The sequence below is a fragment of the Loxodonta africana genome, chromosome 2 (genome assembly GCF_030014295.1).
Source record: "Loxodonta africana isolate mLoxAfr1 chromosome 2, mLoxAfr1.hap2, whole genome shotgun sequence".
Lineage (NCBI taxonomy): Eukaryota > Metazoa > Chordata > Mammalia > Proboscidea > Elephantidae > Loxodonta > Loxodonta africana.
In genome coordinates this window covers 229,453,368-229,476,063 of record NC_087343.1, presented here as the reverse complement: position 1 = coordinate 229,476,063, position 22,696 = coordinate 229,453,368, and the positions used below count along the sequence as shown (strand labels likewise).

General features: G+C 45.3%; 1 protein-coding gene across 1 annotated transcript in view; it reads left to right on the top strand.

The window, feature by feature from the left end:
- Positions 1-4,795: 4,795 nt before the first annotated feature.
- The window catches only part of LOC104847035 (aryl hydrocarbon receptor-like), a 64,840-nt gene continuing 46,939 nt past the window's right edge, over positions 4,796-22,696 (top strand). The window contains exons 1-4 of the mRNA XM_023540364.2: positions 4,796-4,874; positions 7,116-7,291; positions 7,365-7,540; positions 21,029-21,232. Of these exons, the coding sequence (XP_023396132.2) occupies positions 4,796-4,874; positions 7,116-7,291; positions 7,365-7,540; positions 21,029-21,232 (635 nt within the window). The remainder of the gene's footprint in view (positions 4,875-7,115; positions 7,292-7,364; positions 7,541-21,028; positions 21,233-22,696) is intronic.

The window sequence follows — 22,696 nt, the reverse complement described above, 5'->3', positions numbered from 1 at the left end:
TTGCCAACCTCCACATCCTCAGTGCCCTCAAACTTCCCCCACCGCAGTTAAGAGTTTACTGATAAGGTGTTTGGAAAACTTGGGTCCCCTCTATTTAGAGGTCTGCAACAGTGTAACAGCTGGGAAGCACCCTGGGAGGCACCTACAAAACTCAGAACTGCCAAGTTGCATCTTTAAGTACAATGGTTTTGTCTTCCACTCCTCTTCATAAAACTTTAACGTACAATATGAACCTGACGATCACAGGAAGATACCGAGGTGCTTATTGCTCTCTGAAGAGTCTAGATTCATTAATACATTTCAGTATTGGGGTTTTAACAAATGTCCTTGATTATTTTCCATTTTCTGAGCACTACTACATTTAGCGGAGAAGTGGTGAAGCGCTCGAACCCACCAGCCACTCCACGGGAGAACGATGTGGCAGTCTGCTTCCCTAAAGATGAAAACCCCGAAAACCAAACCCACTGTGGTCGAGTAGATTCCAACTCATAGCGACCCTATGGGAGAGAACAGAGCTCCCCCACAGGGTTTAGGAATCCACTCAAAGGCAATGGGTTTGGTACTACGTTTATCAAAATGAAAATAAAATCTCTTGGTTGTTTCACATTTCCATGCCAAGGTGAGCAGTTTCAGATCCAAAGTCTGGGCGCTGGGGTGACCTAAACAAGCCAAGATACTTGGAAAACAAGAAAGCCCCACCCTGCAGGGCCGCATCTCACCTGTCACCCCTGGGTGTGGAAAGACCCAGAGGTATTTCTATTATTTATAGACTGCCTTGTTCCGAAGCATTGCACACACACGCAAGCACACATTAGAACGAGGTGTAGATAGAGATTTATAGACAGATTCACGCCTCGCACCCACAGCGGGCCTTTGCTTCCAGACAGTCCCAGGGATGTCTGCTTCCTCTGTCCAGGCTCAGCAGGTATTTGCGGACGAGCTGGAATCAACCCTGCAGAAAGGCCAGTCCAGCGCAGACGTCCCTGCTGGAGGCGGTCCCCGCCTTAACGCGGTGCTGGGGGAGGGGTGGGGGCGGGGAGAAGTGGTCCTTTCGGCTTCGGCACCTCACGGTCCCTGTGTCCGCGCCCACACCCCCTCCGCACGTTCAAACAATGTCTTGGTTCTCCTTCGCGCCTCGCGGACTCGTCTCTCCCGACGCCTGGGGACCGTCCTTCCAGCAGAGAAGCGGAATTCCCCCGTGGAAGCTCCAGGGAAAGGCAGTCTTTGGAGTCTGGGCCTTTCACTGAGGGAAAGACATAAGGAAGGAAGGGGCCTCGCGCGGGGACAAGCATTTCTCCACGACTCCTTCCAGGGTGTCGGCTGTACGCCAAGGACGCGCCGGCTTTCCAAATTAGCGGAATGGGTCAGAGACGCTACTTGGAAGTCGCACACGTCCACAGATGAGGAACTCCATAGTTTCTGGACCGAGACTCCCTCCCCGCCCCCCACCAGGATAAAACCGACACATCTTGAGCCCCCCAGGAGAAGACCAACCAGGCCTTGAGTCGCGACCCTAACACTGAGGCTCCAGGCCGACCCCGGCGATCCTGGCAAATCCGCCTTGCTGCCTGCCCTCGAGGACCCCACTTCCCGTCCCCCGGCCGCCGAGCCCGCCGCGCCTCGGCCCCACTGAAGGGTCAAGTGCAGACCCCGCGCCGCCTTCACAAGGTGTTGAGGGGCCCGCGCGTCCGGGAAGCGCAGGGGGCGGCGCCTCGCGGGCCGCTGGTCCTGCTCGGTCGCCGCCGGCGGGGAGGGGGCGCCGGGACCTCCGGGCTGGGGACCCCCGGCCAGTGGACCTGACACGGAGCCTGCAGCCTTCCGGCCACACCTTCCCGGAGCTGGGCGGCCCCACCTTTCTGGCGTCGACAGCGGCCGGCCCCCCGCCCCTTGGCGCAGCCAAGGGCCAGGCGACCAGCCTGCCGGCACCATGCGGTCCACCCGGGGCTTGTACGCCGTGAAGAAGAGAAAAAAGCCGGTGCAGAAGAGGTATGGAGGCCGCGGGACAGCGGGGGCCGCCTCTGGGGTGCGAGAGGCGTGGGGCGCGGCTGGAGCAGGCCCGAGACCTGTCGGGAGTCCCCCTCGGGGCGGCGGGGACAGGCCAGGACGTCCTCCTCCGGGCGCGCGGCTCCCAGGGAGGTGGTGGGGGGACGTCTGCGTCAGGGGTGGCCCCCGAGGCGCAGCCTTTGACCGCGTCCACCGCCTCCCGAGTTGGGGGGCGGACAATCCTGAGGTTCCTCCGGGTCGGCAGCGCTGTGCTTGAGTTTATCGCCTGGGAGAAGGAATTTCCTTTTTAAGATCTTTTGCTCTTGTCTCCCTTAAACAGCTACTGTAGTGCTTTAACTTTTGTCAGGAAGTTCCCAGCCTCGTTTAGGCGTCGTTTTCCGAAGAGAGCGCGCCGGGGTCTGCAGAGTCAGTCATCTGCGCCCTCTGGGGTCCCCGCGCCGCGTCCCGGCCCGGGACTGGGTTTACCCAGGGCGCACAAGGGCGGAATCTGGAGGGCTGGAGTCACAGACGGGGGGTGGGGGGTGGGGTGGGAAGAGAGCGGCCTTCCCTGTGGACGGCCCCCACCCTATTTACGGACCGGAATGTCGAAGCCCCGCGCGGGTAGGGAGCCCCTGGCTGGTGTGCGCCCGCCCCGGGACTCTGACACCCGGGCGGGTTCCCTTCCCCGGCGGGTTCCACTGGTCTTGGAGACAGGGGTGGCCCGTCGAGTTTCCTGCAGCGCCTCCGGTTGGGCACACTGTCCTGCGAACAAGTAAATTGGAAGTCCTGTGGAGAGGACAGTTCTGATCAGAACCCGGGAGCGCCAAAGCTTTTCCCCAGTGCCATGATCTGCGGCCGCTGCCCGGAGCGGCCGGTGCGGGATCCGGAGCGGTTGCATGAAGCTGAACGCGGCGGCCTCACGGCTGGAGGCTGTTTTCGGAGCGCTTCCGGCCCCGGAAGCCTTCCCGGGGGACCCAGTGGTTTGGCTCGGAGTAACCTGGCAGCACAACCCCGATGCCTGCACGGTTGGCAATGCTTGACTTTGAGTCCATGCCTGAGAAATGTACAAAAGATCTCAGAACACCAATTCTAATTCTGTTTAATTTTTTTAAAAAAAATACATAAGATGCCATGAAAGAAGCCAGACACAAAAGGCCACAAATTGTACTGATTCCGTTTATATGAAATATCCAGAATCGGCAAATTCATAGAGATGGAAAGACTTTAGTGGTTGCCAGGGGCTGGGGAAGAGGGGCCTGGGAAATGACCCTTAATGGATGCTGGGTTTCTTTATAAGGCAAAGAAAAAGCTCTGGCGCTAGATAGTGGTGAGTGTGCTCAATGTCACCGAATTGTACACTTTAAAACGGCCACAGTGGTAACTTGTGCATTACGTTCATTTTAGCATGATAAGAAACACAGTGAAGCGTTTTCAGTAGGGGGCAGATGTTTCAGAACCAAGCGGCTCTTCCAGAGCAGTGGGACCAGCGATTGTGGGTTAATTAGAAAAGGTGTTTAAAATGCGGAGCCATTAAGTGCTACTTATCCTCTAAATATTTTAACTGAGAACATCAGTGTGTATCCATTTGCCAGTCTTTGGATGCAGGGTCAAGGCTCTCTTGGTGACCTTCTTCAAGTTTATTGCATAAATCACACCCACATGGACTGTCTACAAGTTAAAGAGGCTTGCTTCACCCTCTAGCTTTTACTTTCTAGAAGGAAGCCATTTTTCGACTTTCTCTTTCCAAAGCACCCAGCATAGTTTTCACAGAAACAACCCTGTCTGTTTGTGCTCGTATTTTCTAGTGAACATAACAAAAAGAGCTGACATTAAAAGGTTGGGGGGTATTCCTCAATGATCCTTGGTTGGCCCACAGCTTAAGCCCACAGCTTACCTGTAACAGCAAAGCCTTTGAGTCCTGGACAGTCGCCACAGGCCAGAAGTGCTGGACGCAGTAGGTGTGAGTGAAGGTTGGCAGATGGAATGGCCAGTGCTGGGTGATGGGGGGACTGAGTTAAGTGCTTGTCAGTCAGTTGACTCATCTAGTGTCATAGCCATCCTTCTCATTTGTAAAGTACTTTAAACTCTAGTTTTCAGAATTATTTCACGTTTATTGTTGTACTCAGTCCTCATGGAGGTAGGAACTTCTATTATTATTCCCATTTTATAGATGAGGCACCAAGGCTGGGGGAGTAGGGTGGGAAAGGTGGTGGTGAAGTGGCTGTGACTTGAAACCAGGTCTTTTGCTTTCGCACTGGACCCTCCTTCCCCAGCCCCTCAGAGAAGGTGGTGACGGCAGTGGCAATGGCTGTGTTGAAGAGTCCAGGGATTAGGTGGCCAAGGCCGGGCACATCTCATGGGATCAAGGCCAGGGTGGTGAGCAGAACTGGTGGGGTGGGGGCACGAGGCATGAGGCTGAGCCATTGGGCCTTCCTGGAGGCTGGGTTGCACCCGATGGGAGAGTCCACCTGGCATCTGCCAGAGCCATGCCCTCCAGTGTGTAACTCCACTATTTAAAAGACTTGTGCCAGCCTCATGGTCCTTTGCCAACAGCTTTAGTCTGTGTGTCCAACCACTGTCTTATGTAGAAACGTAGACAATTTATTTTACGTTTGAAAGAATGGAGACAATGGAAGATGAAACTAACCTCACAGAACTGTAGGTGAGTTCATCTCTTAAATCCGCATAAGCTGCTTTGAAGCAGAACCCTGAGAGGTTTGTCAAGCAGGAAGCCAAGCAGTAGCACCCGGTCACCATACCGTCTGGTCAAGATGCTCTAGGGGCTTCCACTGCGAAGGTTTATCAGCACACGATGTCGCTGACAGCATCACAGCCTCCTCCTCTGTCTGCCGTTGATTTCCCTGAGATTCGGCTGATGACCCTCGGCCTTGGTGCAGAGACCCCTGCATTTACACAGGCTTCCCCTGGGGCACCTGAGGAAGAATCCGTGCCGTGTCGGCCTCTGTCGGGAAGCTACTACTGAAGTCCAGGCACTTCAGGTCATTTTAAATGCTCTCAGGCACAGGCCTTCCATCTCATTTGGGTGCATACAGAGTGGGAGGGCCTCGTTGTGGGATGAGGAGGCACCTGCGGGTTCAGGGTGACCTGAGTGGGCTGGAATGCACCACAGGTTTTCACCCTCCCAGGGCACAGGCTCTACCACCCTCCTTGGTGCCCTGCCCAGGCTGAAGGTCACTGACATCGTCAGGACCTTGAAAACTGGTCCCTTTAACTCCATTTAACCCCACCCTGTCCCTCCTGGTGGGCCTTTCTCTGGGGGCACCCAGAAGGCAAGCTCACTCATCCTCTTCTTTTCCTGGCTGAGCTGCTCTGCTAAGCCATCTTCTGGGAAGTGGCACCTAGCCCTTCTTCACTGAAGAAGTCCCGGAGGCTCCCTTCTTGCAGACCCCCCTAATGCACAAAGCCCACATCGTGTGGCATCCCTGTGCCTCCAGCAGTGGTGGCCGCTCCCCATCCCTCCTGCTTCTCTATCTTGACCAAGCTTCTTTGTCCTGCCCCTTGATACAGCCCCTCCAGTGATTCGGCCTGGCCTCTGCACACCCTTCACCTGTCCCCAGGGTCACCCAGGGACCAGACAGGACACTTACTTCCTATTGCTCACTCCACTTCTTTCCCCTCCTCAGTTGGTCTCTGGGTCCTGGGATTTTTCCTTCCCTCTCAGGTCAGTTGAGGGTCTGCTGTCTGCATAGACACACTACTTTTCAGGCCCCCCATGTTCTCATCCTCACGTAGCTCCTTTTCTCAGGTCTGTCCTCCCCACCCCACGGTGCCTCGGAGCCACCAAGGCTTAGAAATGCCTCTGACTCTGGGAGAGGTGCACACGACTGCCCAGGACCCAGCCCCAGGCCCTCTGCCACTGCTGTCCCTCCTCCCTGCACCCCTCACCTCTGTCCCCCCATGTGCCGGGGTGCTCTCTGTCCAGCCTTGCAGGCATGCAGCCCCTCTGCCTAGTGCCCTTTTCTACCTTGTGAGCTTGCTGAGCTCCTGCCAGCCCCACACTCCTCAGTGCCAACCTGCCCCTGGGCCTCACCTTCTCTGTTCTGACTCCTCCTCACAGAAGGTGTGTGAGCACCTGGGGTAGGGCCGTGTCTTCTCCTTCCTTTTGTTCAGTGCTACCACAGCTTTGAAATCTCAGACCAGCTAATAGATCCCATTCAGTCAGAGCAACTGTCAAGGTAAAATTTGTAATCATGGAAACTTTGAAAACATGCAGGCCATTACACTGGTGTTATATATGCGTGTGCTTGAAAATCAGCCTTGGTTGAAAGTCACAGATCTGTGCAAAGTAATATTTTATAGTTGGGATTCGAGTCCATTCGAGTTCTGGTGTTTTTTTTTTTTTTTACTGCCAAACATCTTTATGAGAATTTGCTGTGTCTTGAGATTGAAATGGAAACCCTGGTGGCATAGTGGTTGAGATATGGCTGCTAACCAAAAGTTCAGCTGTTCGAATCCACCGGGTGCTCCTTGGAAACTCTATGGGGGGCAGTTCTACTCTGTCCTATAGGGTCGCTATGAGTCGGGATCTACTCGGTGGCAGTGGGTTTGATGTTTTTTGGGTTCAAGACTGAAATGGGGGCTAGAGGCAGCTGAGTTCCTTCTGGCTGTAGTTCCCACGTGGTCTGATTGTGACTGTGAACTGCAGTGATTACAAACGAAAGAGCGCTCGGTTTCATTTGTCCATCAAAGATTTTCTGTACATAAGTGCCTATTACTTTTTTCTGAAGGTTGAAAACGCATTACATGGCTCTGTTTACATGATTCTCTTTTCTTCCACATATTCTTGTTTTCTTGTTAAATAGATATATTTCTTTTGTAATCGAAGCATCTCTCCAGTGGTTTCTCATTGAATGGTATTAATACAACTTGGTTTTATAGCAGGGGATGGAGTCCACTTTCTTGGAAATGATTTTCTCCTCAAACTCTCAGGATTTGTACAAATATCAGCAGGAGCTAGATTTGCTCATCAGGAAAAGGGTGTGGTCTCCTTCGACAGACAGAGATGCATCCATAAGTGGGTTCTAATGTGGAGTCCCCAGAGAGGGGGTGGGGACTGGAGTGCGACCCCAGAGTGGCTCCCTGTCCTCACGGCTTTATTCTCCATCCGCCAGGTACAGTAAGAGAGCAGCTGTATGCAGTGCTGGGGCGGCGGGGCTGTGAGCTCCTCGGAGGCCTCCTCCCGGGCCAGCCCCCTAACCGCAGCCCTCGGCCCAGCGCCCTTGTCTCGGAAAGGAAGGTGCAGACAGTGGCCTGCAGCCTCGTGCCTTTTCCCGTCATGCTTCTTTTGGTAAATGCACAAATTGCTTCGAGTGGAGCTTTCTCGCCTAGTGACTAGGTTTCTTTAGTGACATCGCAAAAAGGATGAGCTGTACCTGATGCGACCTTGGGGGTCAGTGTCCCACTTCAAGAAGAAGTTCTGCTCAGCTCTGCCCGAGCCTCCAGTACCCCTCGGCCCTGGGCGCCTCCTGCAAGCTCGCCTCGCTGCCACTGAGACAAGGCTGTGGTTGGTGACCTGCCGGCCCCACCCGGTCTCCGGGTCAGAGGTCCACGGGTTTTGGGCACCTGGGCGCTGAGCTGTGACGGTTTAAGCCAGCTGTGCCAGTGCGACTCCCCTACTTCCAAGGCTCCCTTGTGACCTCGTACTGGCCAGTGAGACCCTAGAGGAAGTGTGCTGGGGATTCTGGGAATGCTCCTGACCCAAGGAGATGGGTGTGGCCAGGTGGGCCCGCACTTCTGTCCAGCATGCAGAGTTAATGTTGAAGCAGCAGCCGTTGGGTGACCAGGAGGCAGGAAGACAAAAGCTGGCACGTTAGGAATGGCAGCATAAGGAGAGCAGAAGGGATAAGAAACTTGACTCACTCATCTGTTTGACAGATTCTGCCTGAGCACCGACCCTGCCAGACCCCGTGCTTGGCGTGAGGGGTACAGCAGGGAGCAAAACAGAAACCTGCCCTCATATAGTTTACATCCTAAAAAAAAAAAACAAACTAGAGGACAGAGAAAAACAAACAAGCAAAACTAACACATGTTAGGGTATGAAACAGGCCGTCCAGGGGACAAGAACTCCAGGCAAAGGGACAAGTGCAAAGGTCCTTCGGACAGCTAGCTTTGAAGCTGGAACTGAGCAAGTGGGCTGTGGCGGGCGGGGGCAGGGGGCGCTGAGGACTGGGGAAATGGAAGTCATTGGAAGCTCCGAGCAGGAGAGTGGCCCAGGCAGATCCTCTGGCTGCTTTGGGGAGAGGGACAGTGGGGGGGGGGGCAAGGGTGGAGGGCAGTGAGGGGTCCTGTGGGACTCCAGGTAAGAGGCACCATGGAGACCCTGGAAGGGTGAGGAGTGGCCTAAGTGCCGACAGGATTTGCTGTTTAACTGGATGTGGGGGAGGAGTGAGTCAAGCTTGAGCAAATTTGCTGGGATAACACCCACCCAGGAGCCTTGCAGGATCTCAAACTTAGCATGGTCCAAATTTAAGAAGGAATCTTCCTTTTCTCCCTCCCTCCCACCTAGCCTGCCCCACATGTCACCATCCACCCAATCTGGAGGACGTGCTTCACCCCCTGCAGGAGCCATCCCAGACTGCTACTGATTCTGCCTCCAGGACACGTCCACCCTCTGTCCGTGATTTTCACAACCACACTCTGCCCTTTTTTTAAGCACCCCCTGCCATCATCTTGGGGCCCAGGTGGCACAGAGGTTAAGAGCTACTGCGTGCTACACCTGCTAAACAAAAGGTCAGCAGTTCAAACTGACCTCCCGCTCCTTGGAAAAACTGTGGAGCAGTTCTACTCTGTTCTGTAGGGTCACTTGGAGTCATGTGTTTGGGGGCCATTTGAATGTCCTCTTTGATGAAATGTTTATTCAAGTCCTTTGCCCATTTTCTGATTGAGTTATTTGTTTTTTTGTTAAGTTGTTGAAATTTTAAGTATGTTTTGGTTATTAGGTTTTTGTCGGATATATGGTTTCCAAAGATATTCTCCAAGCTTGTCTTTTCACTTTTTTGGTAAAGTCTTTTGATGAACAAAGGCTTTTCATTTTTATGAGGTCCCATTTATTTATTTTGTCTTTTGCCATTTATGCTTTTGTTACTATATTAGGTAATCCATTGTTAAAATCTAGGCCTGACGGGCTGCCCCTGCTTTTTATTCTAAGAATTTTATGGTTTTAGTTTGCACATTTAGGTCCTTAATCCATTTTGAATTTGTTTTTGTATATGGTGTATATGGAAGAAGGACCTGACAGTCTACTTCTGAAAAGAATTAGCCAGTGAAAACCGTACGAATAGCAGTAGAACATTGTCTAATATAGTGCCAGAAGATGAGACCCCCAGGTTGGAAGGCACTGAAAAGATGACTGGGGAAGAGCTGCCTCCTCAAAGCAGAGTCGACCTTAATGACGTGGCTGGAGTCAAGCTTTCGGGACCTTCATCTGCTGATGTGGCACAACTCAAAATGAGAAGAAACAGCTGCAAACATCCATTAATAATCAGAATGTGGAATGTACAAAGTATGAAACTAAGAAAATTGAAAATTGTCAGAAATGAAATGGACCACATAAACATCGATATCCTAGGCATTAGTGAGCTGAAATGGACTGGTATTGGACATTTTGAATTGGACAATCATATAGTCTACTATGCTGGGAATGACAACTTGAAGAGGAATGGCATTGCATTCATCATCAAAAAGAACCTTTCAAGATCTATCCTGAAGCACAAAGCTGTCAGTGATAGGATAATATGTATATGCCTGCAAGGACTGTTATTCAAATTTATGCACCAACCACTAATTCCAAAGATGAAGAAACTGAAGATTTTTACAAGCTTCTGCAGTCTCAAATTGATCTAATGTGCAATCAGGAGGCACTGATAATTACTGGTGATTGGAGTGCAAAAGTTGGAAACAAAAAAGGATTGATAGTTGGAAAATATGGCTTTGATAATAGAAATGATGCCGGAGATCCTATGATAGAATTTTGCAAGACCAACGACTTCTTCATTGCCAATACTTTTTTTTACCAACATGAACGGTGACTGTACACATGAACCTTGCCAGATTTAATACACAGGAATCAAATCAACTACATATGTGGAAAAAGACGATGGAAAAGCTCAATATCATCAGTCAAAGAAGACCAGGGGCTGACTTCAGATCAGACCATCAATTGCTCATATGCAAGTTCAGTTTGAAACTGAAGAAAATTAGAACAAGTCCACAAGAGCCAAAGTACAACCTTGAGTATATCACACCTGAATTTAGAGACCAACTCAAGAATAGATTTGATGCATTGAACACTAGTGACCTAAGACCAGATGAGTTGTAGAATGATATCAAGGACATCATACATAAAGAAAGCAAGAGGTCATTAAAAAGGCAGGAGAGAAAGAAAAGACCTAAATGGATGTCAGAAGAGACTCTGAAACTTGCTCTTGATTTTAGAGCAGCTTAAAAAAAAAATTTTTTTTTTTTTTTTAAAGCAAAAGGAAGAAATGAACAGAAGATTTCAAAGGGCGGCTCGAGAAGACAAAGTAAAGTATTATAATGACATGTACAAAGAGCTGGAGATGGAAAACCAAAAGGGAAGAACACGCTCACCACTTCTTAAGCTGGAAGAACTGAAGAAAAAATTCAAGCCTCGAGTTGCAATAGTGAAGAATTCTTTGGGGAAAACATTAAATGATGCAGGAAGCATCAAAAGAAGATGGAAGGAATACACAGAGTCATTATACCAAAAAGAATTAGTCAAGGTTCAACCATTTCAAGAAGTAGCATATGATCAGGAACCGATGGCACTGAAGGAAGAAGTCCAAGCTGCTCTGAAGGCATTGGCGAAAAACAAGGCTCCAGGAATTGAAGGAATATCAATTGAGATGTTTCAACATACAGATGCAGCACTGGAGGTGCTTACTCATCTGTGCCAAGAAATATGGAAGACAGCTTCCTGGCCAACTTACTGGAAGAGATCCATATTTATGCCTATTCCCAAAAAAGGTGATCCAACCGAATGTGGAAATTATAGAACAGTGTCATTAATATCACACACAAGCAAAATTTTGCTGAAGATCATTCAAAACCGGCTGCAGCAGTATATGGACAGGGAACTGCCAGAAATTCAGGCCGGTTTCAGAAGAGGGCGTGCAGGGATATCGTTGCTGATGTCAGATGGATCCTAGCTGAAAGCAGAGAATACCAGAAGGATGTTTACCTGTGTTTTATTGACTATGCAAAGGCATTTGACTGTGTGGATCATAACAAACTATGGATAACACTGTGAAGAATGGGAATTCCAGAACACACTTAATTGTGCTCATGAGGAACCTTTACATAGATCAAGAGGCAGTTGTTCAGACAGAACAAGGGGATACTGATTGGTTTAAAGTCAGGAAAGACGTGCGTCAGGGTTGTATTTTTTCACCATACCTATTTAATCTGTATGCTGAACAGATATTACCAGAAGCTGGACTATATGAAGTCCATCAGGATTGGAGGAGGACTCATTAACAACCTGCGTTATGCAGGTAACACAACCTTGCTTGCTGAAAGTGAAGAGGGCTTGAAGCACTTACTAATGAAGATCAAAGACCACAGATTACACCTCAACATAAAGAAAACAAAAATCTTCACAACTGGACCAATTAACGACATCATGATAAACAGAGAAAAGATTGAAGTTGTCAAGGATTTCATTTTACCTGAATCCACAAGGAACAGCCATGGAAGCAGCAGTCAAGAAATCAAAAGACGCATTGCTTTGGGCAAACGTGCTGTAAAGGACCTCTTTAAACTGTTGAAAAGCAAAAATGGCACCTTAAAGACTAAGGTGCGTCTGACCCAACCATGGTGTTTTCAGTAGACTCGTATGCATGCGAAAGCTGGACAATGAATAAGGAAGAGGGAAGAAGAATTGATGACTTTGAATTGTGGTGTTGGCGAAGAATACTGAATATACCATGGACTGCCAAAAGAACAAACAAATCTGTCTTGGAGGAAGTACAACCAGAATGCTCGTTAAAAGCAAGGATTGCGAGACTGAGTCTTACATACTTTGGACATATTGTCAAGAGGGATCAGTCCTGGAGAAGGACATCACACTTGGTAAAGTATAGCATCAGCAAATAATCCAGTCCTCAACGAAATGGATTGACACAGTGGCTGCAACAGTGGGCTCAAGCATTGCAGTGATTGTGATCATGGCACAGGACGGGGCAGTGTTTCATTCTGTGGTACACAGGGTCACTATGAATTGGAACTGACTCAATGGCACTGAACAACAACAACATGGTGTGAGGCAACGATCCTGTTTCAATGTTTTGTATGTGGAAATCCAGTTTTCCCAGCACCGTTTATTGAAGAGACTCTTCTTTCTCCATCAAATGAACTTAGCACCCTTGTCAAAAATCAGTTGACCATAGATGTGTGGGTTTATTTCTGGACTCTCAATTCTATTCCATTGGTCTATGATGTGTCTATTGTTATACCAGTATCAGGCTGTTTTGATTACTGTAACTACAAAACCGAAATAACCAAACCCATTGCCATTGAGTTGATTCCGACTTATAGCAACCCTATAGAGCAGAGTAGAACTGCCCCACAGGGTTTCCAAGGAGCGCCTGGTGGATTCGAACTGGCAACCATTTGATTAGCAGCCAAAGCTCTTAACCACTACGCAACCAGGTTTTCCCTGTAACTGTAGTATGTTTTAAAATCAGAAAGTATGAGTCCTGTACTTTGTTCTCTTTCAACATTGCTTTAGCTATTCAAGGCCTCTTGCCATTCCATGTAAAGTTGAGAATTGTTTTCTATTTCTGTAAAGAAGGCTGTTGAAATTTTGATCGGGATTGCATTGAGTATATAGATTGCTTTGGATAATATTGACATCTTAACACTATTAAGTCTTCCAATGCGTGAACATGGAACATCTTTCCATTTATTTAATCTCTTTCAACAGTATTTTATAGTTTCATGGTATAAGTCCTTCACTTCTCTGGTTAGATTTATTTCTAGGTATTTTGCTCTCCAATGTTAAACCCCAGTTGCATCTGCGGGGTGAACCCAATCTGATTTATCCCAATTCTTCCTGCGTATCGGTGGGTGTGGTTATTTATTTCTTTCTTTCAGAAGTCAGTATCTATGTTTATGAGTGAGATTATCCTGTACTTTTTACTTCTTGAGCTCTTCTTGTTAGGTTTGGGGATAAAGGTTATGCTAGCCTCATTATATAATTTGGAGACATTTCCCCCTTTCTTTTCTCTGTGGTTGTGTAAAATTGAAAATTTGTATTCCTTAGATAGTTGATAGGAATCACCTTTAAAGCATCTGAGCATAGAGTATTCTTTATGGGAAGAATTTAAAATTTTCTTCTTATTTATCATTTTTATTGAGATGTAACTTACATATAGAGGGTCAGGTGTTAAGTAAACCATTCAATCAATTTTGATGAAAAGATATCAAGACACAGAACATTTCCATCACCCCAGAAAGTTTTTTCCTACCCTTATCCCCAACCCCTGCCATCAGCTGCCCAGAAGCAACTTCTAATCTGGTTTCTATCACCATAGCTTGTTGTTGTTGTTGGGTGCTGTCGAGTCGGTTCTGACTCACAGCAACCCTATGTACAACAGAATAAAATGCTGCCCGGTCCTGTGCCATGCCCACAATTGTTGTAATGCTTGAATCCATTGTTGCAGCCACTGTGTCAATCCATCTCGTTGAGGGTCTTCCTCTTTTTCGTTGACCCTGTACTTTACTAAGCATGGTGTTCTCTCCAGGAACTGATCTCTCCTGACAGCATGTCCGAAGTATGTAAGATGTAATCTCGCCACCCTTGCTTCTAAAGAGCATTCTGGTTGCACTTCCTCCAAGACAGATTTGTTCATTCTTTTGGCAGTCCATGGTATATTCCATATTCTTCACCAATACCACTATTCAAAGGCATCAGTTCTTCTTCTGTCTTCCTTATTCATTGTCCAGCTTTCACATGCATATGATGCAATTGGAAAATACCATGGCTTGGGTCAGTCACCATAGATTAGCTTTGCCTAATCTAGAATTTCATATAAATGAAATTACACAGGGTGTGCTTTTTGTATCTAGCTTTTTCACAAAGCATAATATTTTTGAGACTCATCCATGCTTTTGCATATGTTTGTTCCTTTTCATTGCCTAGTAATAGTTGGTTTTATGAATATATCAGGCTTTTAGGTACCCTTTGTAAGTGGATGTCTGGACTGATTCTAGTTTGGGGCTATTATGAGCAAGATGCTATAAATATTCTTGTATAGGGCTTTTTGAGAACAGACATTTTCATTTTGCTCCAACAAATGCCTACAACTGGAAAATCTAGGTCATGTTTAACTTTTTAGGAAAATGCAAAGTATTTTTCCAATGTATGAGAGTTCCAGTTGCTCCACATTCCCTCTAACATTTGATGTTGTCAGTTTTTTAAATTTTAGCCATTCTAGCACGGATGTAGAAGTAATTTAATATTTTAATTTGCATGTTTCTGTTGAATTATGATGTTGATTACGATATCATGTGCTTTTGGCCATTCGTATATCTTTGTTAGTGAAGTATCTGTTCAAATTATTTTCCCATTTCTAATTAGTTTATAAAAGTCCTTTGCATATTCTGGATACGATTCCTTTGTATATTTTCTCCCAGTCTGTGGCTTGCCTCTTCAGTTTTTTAATTTTGATGAGGTTCAGTTTATCAATTGTTTTCTGTTAAGGTTAGAGCTTTTTGCGACCCATCTAACAAATCTTTGCATATTGTAAGGTTCTGAGGATTTTTTCCTTGTAATGTCTATAGGATCCATAGTTATTTCTCCTCTGTCTGGGTTACCTGGTGTTGCTGGAACAGAGGAGCTCTGGTGCTGCAGTAGTTAAGCGCTTGGCTGCTAACTGAAAGATTGGCAGTTTGAACCCACCAGTCACTCTGAGGAAGAAAGATGTGAGTTTGCTTCCATAAAGATTTACAGCCTTGGGAACCCTATGGGACAGTTCTACTCTGTCCTAGCGGGTCGCCAAGAGTCACAATTGACTTGACAGAAGTGAGTTTTTTTTTTTTTTTTTTTTTTGGCTGTAACAGAAGTACCACAAGTTAGTGGCTTTAAAGAACAGAAATTTATTTTCTCACAGTTCTGGAGACTGGAAGTTCAAACGCAGGGCATGGCCCTAGGAAGATATCCTTCCATGTCAGATAGTGTCTGCCTCCTCCATGTGTCTCTGTGTTTATTCCGGTGTTTTTATAATTAAGAAGTGATTAGGTTTAGGATCTACCTTCCACATGTATGACCTCATTAACATAACAAAAGAAGAACCCCTGTTTCCAAACAGGGTCATATTAACAGGTACAGGGATTAGGATTTCAACACATGTTTTGGGGGAACACAATTCAATCTATAACATCCTCTTTCATTTATATTGGTAATTACATCCCACAAATTTTGGCATGATGTCTTTCACTGCCATTCAGTTTAAAATATTTTATTTCCCTTGCGATTTCTTCTTTGACCCTTGAGTTATTTAAAATGTAATTTTCAAATATTTGAGGATTTTCTGGGTATCTTTTTTTTTATGGAATCCTAAATACCATTGGGCCTGAGAATATACCCTGTGTAATTTCAATCCATATAAATTTATTGAAATTTGTTTTGTAGCTCAGCATATGGTTTACTTTGGTGAATTTCCTTGCATACATGGAAAGAATTTGTATTCTGTCATTATTGGTTCCAAAACCCATTGCCATCGAGTCAATTCCTACTCATACCAATCCTATAGGGCACAGCAGAACTGCTGCCATAGGGTTTCCAAGGCTGTAATCATTATAGAAGGAGACTGGCATATCTTTCTTCCATGGAGCAGCTGGTGAGTTTGAACTGCCAACCTTTCTGTTAGTAGCTGAGCACTTTAGCCACTGCACCACCGGGCTCCTCATTATTGGGTGTAGTGTTCTATAGATGTCAATTAGATTAAGTTAGTGTGTGGGGAAGCTGCATACCCTTACTAATTTTCTAAAAATTTTTCTATCAATTACTGAGAAGTATTGAAATCTTCAACTCTAATTAGGGATTTGTTTCTCTTTTCAGTTGTCAGTTTTTGCTTTATGTATTTTAGAACCTGTTATTATATGCATATATATTTTGGATGGTTATATCTACTTGATCAAGTGACCTTTTAATTATGAAAATATTCCTCATTAATTCTGGCTGTATTTCTGGTTTTCACGTCTTCTTCGTCTGATATTAATATAGCCACTACAGCTTTGTTATAATTAATGTGTGCATGGTGTCTTTTTTCAATCCTTTTACTTTTAACTTACCTGTGTTTCTGTACTTGGAGTCCCTGAGTGGTACACCCTGAGTGGCACAAATGGCTAATGCACTCAGCTGCTAACCAAAAGATTGGAGGTTCAAGTCCACTCAGAGGCACCTCAAAAGAAAGGCCCGTTGTTCTACTTCCAAAACATCAGCCATTGAAACCCCTACGCTGACACACATGGAGTCACTGTGAGTCAGAATCTACTGGACTGCAACTGGTTTTGGTTTTGGTCTTCATATTTATTTAAATCGTGTTTCTCATAGACACAGTAGTGTTGAGTCTTGTTTTTTCATCCAGTTCAACATTCTTTGCTTTTTCACATTTTTATAGTTGTCAGTATGGTCGGGCTTAACTCTACTATCTTGCTATTTGTTTTCAACTTGTTCCATCTGTTGTTTGTCTTTTTTCCTCTTTTCTTGCCTTCCTTTGGATTTAATATTTTTCGTATCTCATGTATCCATTTGTGGCTTATTAGCTATATTTATTTGTTTACTTTTTTCAGTGTGTGAAACTCCCTACCTTCAAATAATATTATGCCGCTTTATAGATAAGAGTCGTACAACAATATTCTTCCATTTTCCCCTCCTATGCTTTGTACTATTATTCTCATACATTTTATTTCTACATATGTTATAAACCCAACAATGCAATGCTATTATTTTTCTTTAAGCAGCAACTATCTTTTAAATAAATTGAAATTAATAAAAATTATTTAATATGTATCTTTTTTTTTTTTTTTTCCCATTTCCAGCATTCTTCATTTCTGGTGTAAATCCAAATTTCCATCTAGTATCATTTTCCTTCAGTTTGAAGAAACTTCTTGAATATTTATTGTAGTTTGTTCTTCTTGAGACACATTCTTTGTGCCTTTGTTTGTCTGGAAGCGTTTTTACTTTGCCTTCATTTTTGAGGAATCTTGTCTCTGGATATAGAATTCTGGGTTAATAGTTTCCTTCTTTCAGTGAATTAAAAATGTCTTCCGGCTGGCATTCTATCTGATAAGTCAGTATTCATCTTTGTTCATCCATATATATTGTGTCTTTTTTCTCAGGCTGCTTTTAAGATGTCATCTTCATCATTGGTTTGTAGCAATTTGACTATGATGTACCTTGGTTGAGTGTATACATGTGTGTGTACGTGCAAGCATATGGGCATAAATGTATGCTTCTCCACTTTGGCATTTGTTGAGCTTCTCGGATGTCTGTGTTTGTAGTCTTCATCAAACTTGGAAGTTTTTCAGCTACTGTTTCCTCAAATATTTTTCTGCCCCTCCCCTTTCTGGGACTTCAGTTATTTACTGTTTTGATGTCAGTGAGGCTCTATTCATTTTATTTTCAGCCTTTTCTCTTTCTGTGCTTCAGTCTGGATCATTCCATTGTTATGTTTTCAAGGTCACTGTTTTTTTTTTTTTCTAGAATTTTTCACTCAGATATTATATTTTTCATCTCTGTAAGTTCTGTTTGTTTTTTTAGTAAATTCCATTTTTCTTTTCATTATGTTCATGTGTTGCTTTGAGCATAGTTATAACAAGTGTTTACAGTCTTTGCTTGATCCATTGTTTCTGTCAGTTCTGGGTTTGATTTTATTGACTGATTTTTCTTTTATGGGTCACATTTTCCTACTTTTTCACATATCTTTTCATTATGTTCATGTGTTGCTTTGAGCATAGTTATAACAAGTGTTTACAGTCTTTGCTTGATCCATCGTTTCTGTCATTTCTGGATTTGATTCTATTGACTGGTTTTTCTCTTATTATGGGTCACATTTTCCTACTTTTTCACATATCTAGTAATTTTTGACTGGATGGTGGACATTTGGCATGTTACAGTTTCTGGATTTTATTGTCTTCTTTTAGAGCATTGGGCTTTGTTCATGCACATTGTTAAATTACTTGTGGATTGTAACTTGACCATTTGAGACTTGTTTTTAGCTTTGCTGCTCTGTCCTGTAGGGTCACCATGAGTCGGAATCGACTCAACAGCAGTGAATTTGGTTTTTGTTTCATGAAGCATCTCCAGTAGGCTTTGCTATAGGGATAGTTTAGCTGTACTCCTAAGGAGTGACCCTTCTAGGGTCTCTACTGAATGCTGTGGGTCTTCATCCATGTCTCTCCACTCTTGCTAGTAAGAACTTGAATGTCTTTCAGACATGAATGAACTCTGGAAATTTTTCATCTTAGAGCCTTCAGTAATGGTTCTTTATTTGTCAGTTACCATTTGCCCAATCTCATAGAGTCTCGCTGTACTTATGTGTAGCTTAGTATTCAGCCAAAGACTCAAGGGAACCCATTTTCATTTTTCAAATGTGCCCTTTCCACATAGTTCCTTTCTTTTCAGAACTCTGACCTGCAAATTCCAGCTGACACAACCTCCTGGTAAAGGAAGTTTCTATATTTCTGCTTCTTTGATAGTTAGGACACAGAGTGTTGAAAAGCATGAGATTAAATTTTAAATTAAGAATACTATGAATGTAGTGGCTGGTGACCCTAAAATTACCAGGACTTGGGAAGAGAAAAAATATTACCAATACATTGAATTAATACATTTGGGGAATATGATCAAATTGTCTCCCAGTGACCTTTCAGGATATGTTCATGGAGTCACCATTATCTGTCCCCGGATGAAAACAGGGTAGGTTGCAGGACCTTTCCTGATCACTCTTGGGCAATAGTAGACAGACTTATGGTTATCCTGAGAGACAAGGCCTCAGTTCAGAATTTAGAAAGCCTAGTTCCCCACAGCCCTAGCTCCCCACAGTTCCCATAGAAAGCCTAGTTCCCCACTAAAGCCCTTCCACCACTACCACATTGGGCCTGATCACTTACTTGCTGTGAGAGGGAAACATAGCCCTGCCTTCTCTCTCCACCCACTTCTGTCCTGGGGGGCCAAAGACCACTCCTGGCCCCTCAAGACTGAGAATGGGGAGGGAGAGTGGAGCCTGTTTCTTTCTGTCCCTCTTACACACACACACAAACACACACACACACACATGCTGGGCCCTAAGAGAGGAGGAGGATTCCATTTCTTTGTTGGAGGATTGGCTTCTCACCCTTCTCTGGAGTCCTCCTGGATAAGACTAAAGACAGCTCTGGAGGACTCTCTCTGCTGCATGGTCCTCACCCATGGCCCACTATCAGAAGGGAGAGTGGGTGCCATATCTCACCTGGGGAGGAGTCAGACCCCAGCCCCCTGTGTTTCTCTAGCCTTCTGTGTCCCTCCAGCTGTCTTTGGGAGCAGAAGTAGGGATCACAGTGCAACTCTCTTCCAAGGAAAGCTCCTCACAAAATCCTTTCTTAGCCATTTTATATCTGAGTGTGGGGCTGGGAGTTGTAAAACCCAAAAAAAGAGCCCTACTGCAGTCCTAGTTCTTGAAATTTATTTGGTAACACACCCACTTTGGAGACAGTCCCTGGAGCTGACAGTGCTCAGCTGGAAATGAGAGAAAAGCTGCCATTTTAATATCCTCTTAGCAAAAGGTGCACATGCATAAAGCACCTATTGTGTACCTGCCACAGCTGGATGCTTCCTGCACAGCAGTCCTGCAAGGTGGGAACTGTCAGTTCTCTTTCATGAGTGAGGCAGAAACAATGTCGTTCGCTTTTTGCCTCTAAAAACGAATGATAGGCTCACTACAGCATTTGGCTTCTAAATATATGGCATTGTTTTTTTATTATATCTTTGGCTTCTCAGTGATTTGAACTTGCTTCTGCTGTCTAGAGAGTGATACTGTGTTTTATTTTTTGGATAAGATAATGGAAGTAGCTTCAGCCTTGCGACCTTAGAGAACCAAGTCCTTATGAACAGCTCTGAAATAATGACTGGCTGCTCTTCTGTCACGGGGGTCTGTGCTAGGCCTTGAGGGCAAGTGTGGGCCCGGGAACAAAGTGTCAAGAGGGGATCCTCTGGCAAAGCCACACCTGAAATCTCTTACTGTGTTTATGTGGAATATGGAAATTCTTGAAACTGATACTGAGAGCGGAAACCTGTAAGAGTAAAGAGAGGAGAGTTGTAGACTGACTAAATGCCTTAAGTGAATTATTCTTTCCTGCATACAGCATTTTGATGGGAGATGATAGATTGATACATAGAGGTAGATAATGGTATAGATATATGCATATGTGTCTGTATATATATATATATGTATATATGCACATAATCTATCCGTTTTTCTATCTATTGAGAGAGAATACATGTGTATGCTTATAAATGTGTGTATGTGTGTGTGTTCTCAGTTCTTAATAAACTATAATTTCCTAGGAGTTTCTATCTTTTTGTTGTTCATTGTGGTATTTTCTAATTTAGAACTTGCTTACGAATGCAGACATATCAGGTCATGGGAAAGTGGAAGGATGACCCATCCACTAGATTGTGGGTGTTGGGCCCCTGCTGCTTTGAGGGCCACCAGGTCCAACACATGTGCGGTAGCCGTGCACGGTAGGAAAGAGCCTCCTACGTGTCTAGGACCCAACTGGTGTGCATGCCCACAGTCAAGGAGAGCACTGTGAGCAGAGCAACCACGGGGCTCATGGACAGGCAGGACTTGAGGCTGTAGGACGAAGGTTCTGCCTCAGAAACAATGGGACATGGGTCACATGTGTCCTGCAAATACCATAGCGCCTGGCACAGCATTGGAGCCCCAAGGTTGGTTACCGAGTCCAAGAATGACATTACAGAGGAACGTGTGATGATAACCACTTTTCTCTTTTCCCCAAGTCCTAAGCCACAACCTCCTGAGGGAGCCAAGTCCAACCCTTCTAAAAGGCACCGGGACCGCCTCAATCAGGAGCTGAGCAAACTGACCCACTTGCTGCCCTTCCCCGAGGACGTGCGAGCCCGCCTGGACAAACTCTCCATCCTCAGGCTCATCGTGGGCTACCTGAAGATGAAGGGCTACTTCTCAGGTAAGTGTTGCTGGCAGTTCCAAAGCAAGGTGCAAAAGGTGCCCCCACACTGGCCAAACCCCATTGGAGGCCCAGGGCATGAGCACTTGGATCTAACCTTCTGTCCATGTAAAAGCACAGTCGCCTTTGGCGGTCAGGCAGAGGGGGGAAGCATCATGCTCAACGCAGGTACTTGGGTGAACAGGAGAGGGACTTGTGCTTGCCCAGCCTGGTGGGGTAAACCCTGGGCTCCATCTTGCCTCCCCGGGCTGTTCATGAAAGAAGATGGGCCCGGATTTCCCCTGCCAGCTCTGCCTTTCCGCACCAGCCTTTTCATAGAACAGTGTGCGGAAGAGGAGTCCTTAGTTCGGCCAGCCCTTTCCTCCTTTAGTTTTGTTGCTTCTTGTAAGAATCCAAGTGTTTGGCCACTCTGGTTCAGAACAAAGGGCTCATTTCTGCTGAGCTAGGATACGAACTTGGATATGACTTTTTCAGTCATAAATTTCTTGTGTTCTTGAAAATTTATTTTTCCAAATTTCTCTATCAGTGCAATGGACATCATTTTATTCTACTCTTTCCTACTTGCTAATTAATTGTGTTGTCGAGTTGGCTCTGACTTATGGCAACCCCACATACAACAGAACAAAACGTTACCTGGTCCAGCACCATCTTCACAATCGTTGGTGTGCTCATGCATGTTATACAGCTTGGTGTTATGCCACAGGCCACTGATGCTGTGCTTGGCTTTGTCTATTTCTTTCTTTTTTTTCTTTTTGCCATTTCTGCTTCATTTTGGATATTTTCCATTAGCCTGTCTTCAAGTTAGGAGCACAGGTTGTACAGTGGTTAAAGCTCTCGGCTACTATGGAAAGGTTGGTGGTTCAAACCACCAGCCTCTCCGTGGGAGAAAGATGTGGCTGCTTCCCTAAAGATTACAGCCTTCGAAACCCTACGGGGCAGTTCTGCTTTATCCTATAGGGCCGCTACGAGTCAGAATTCACTTGATGGCAATAGGTGGGTTTTCAAGTTTACCAATCCTTTCTTCTGCAGTGTTTATTCTGCTAAGCCCATCAGATATATTTGTTATTTCAGATATTGCATTTTTCAGATCTAGAATTTCTTTTTAATTCTTTTTTTGTAGTTTCCATTTCTTTACTGAGTTTCATTAAATGGTCAATTTTACTGTAACTATTAGAGTCCAGAACTGTGCTATCCAATACCATATCTATTAGCCACAAGTGATTATTCAAATTAGAATTAAAATTAAAAATTTAGTTCCTCAGTCACATTTTAAGAGCTGAATAGCTACCACATGGTGTCTAGCGGCCATCGTATTGGACAGCACAGGTGTAGAACATTTCTATCCTAGCATTGTATAGCACTGATCTGTCTTTGCAATTGTCTTCTGATTTGACCAATAATTATAAAACATCTTCCTCTATCAGTGTGTTCTTTTTGATGTTTTGGGAAGAAAATTATAATGTTTGATTTCTCAACTGTG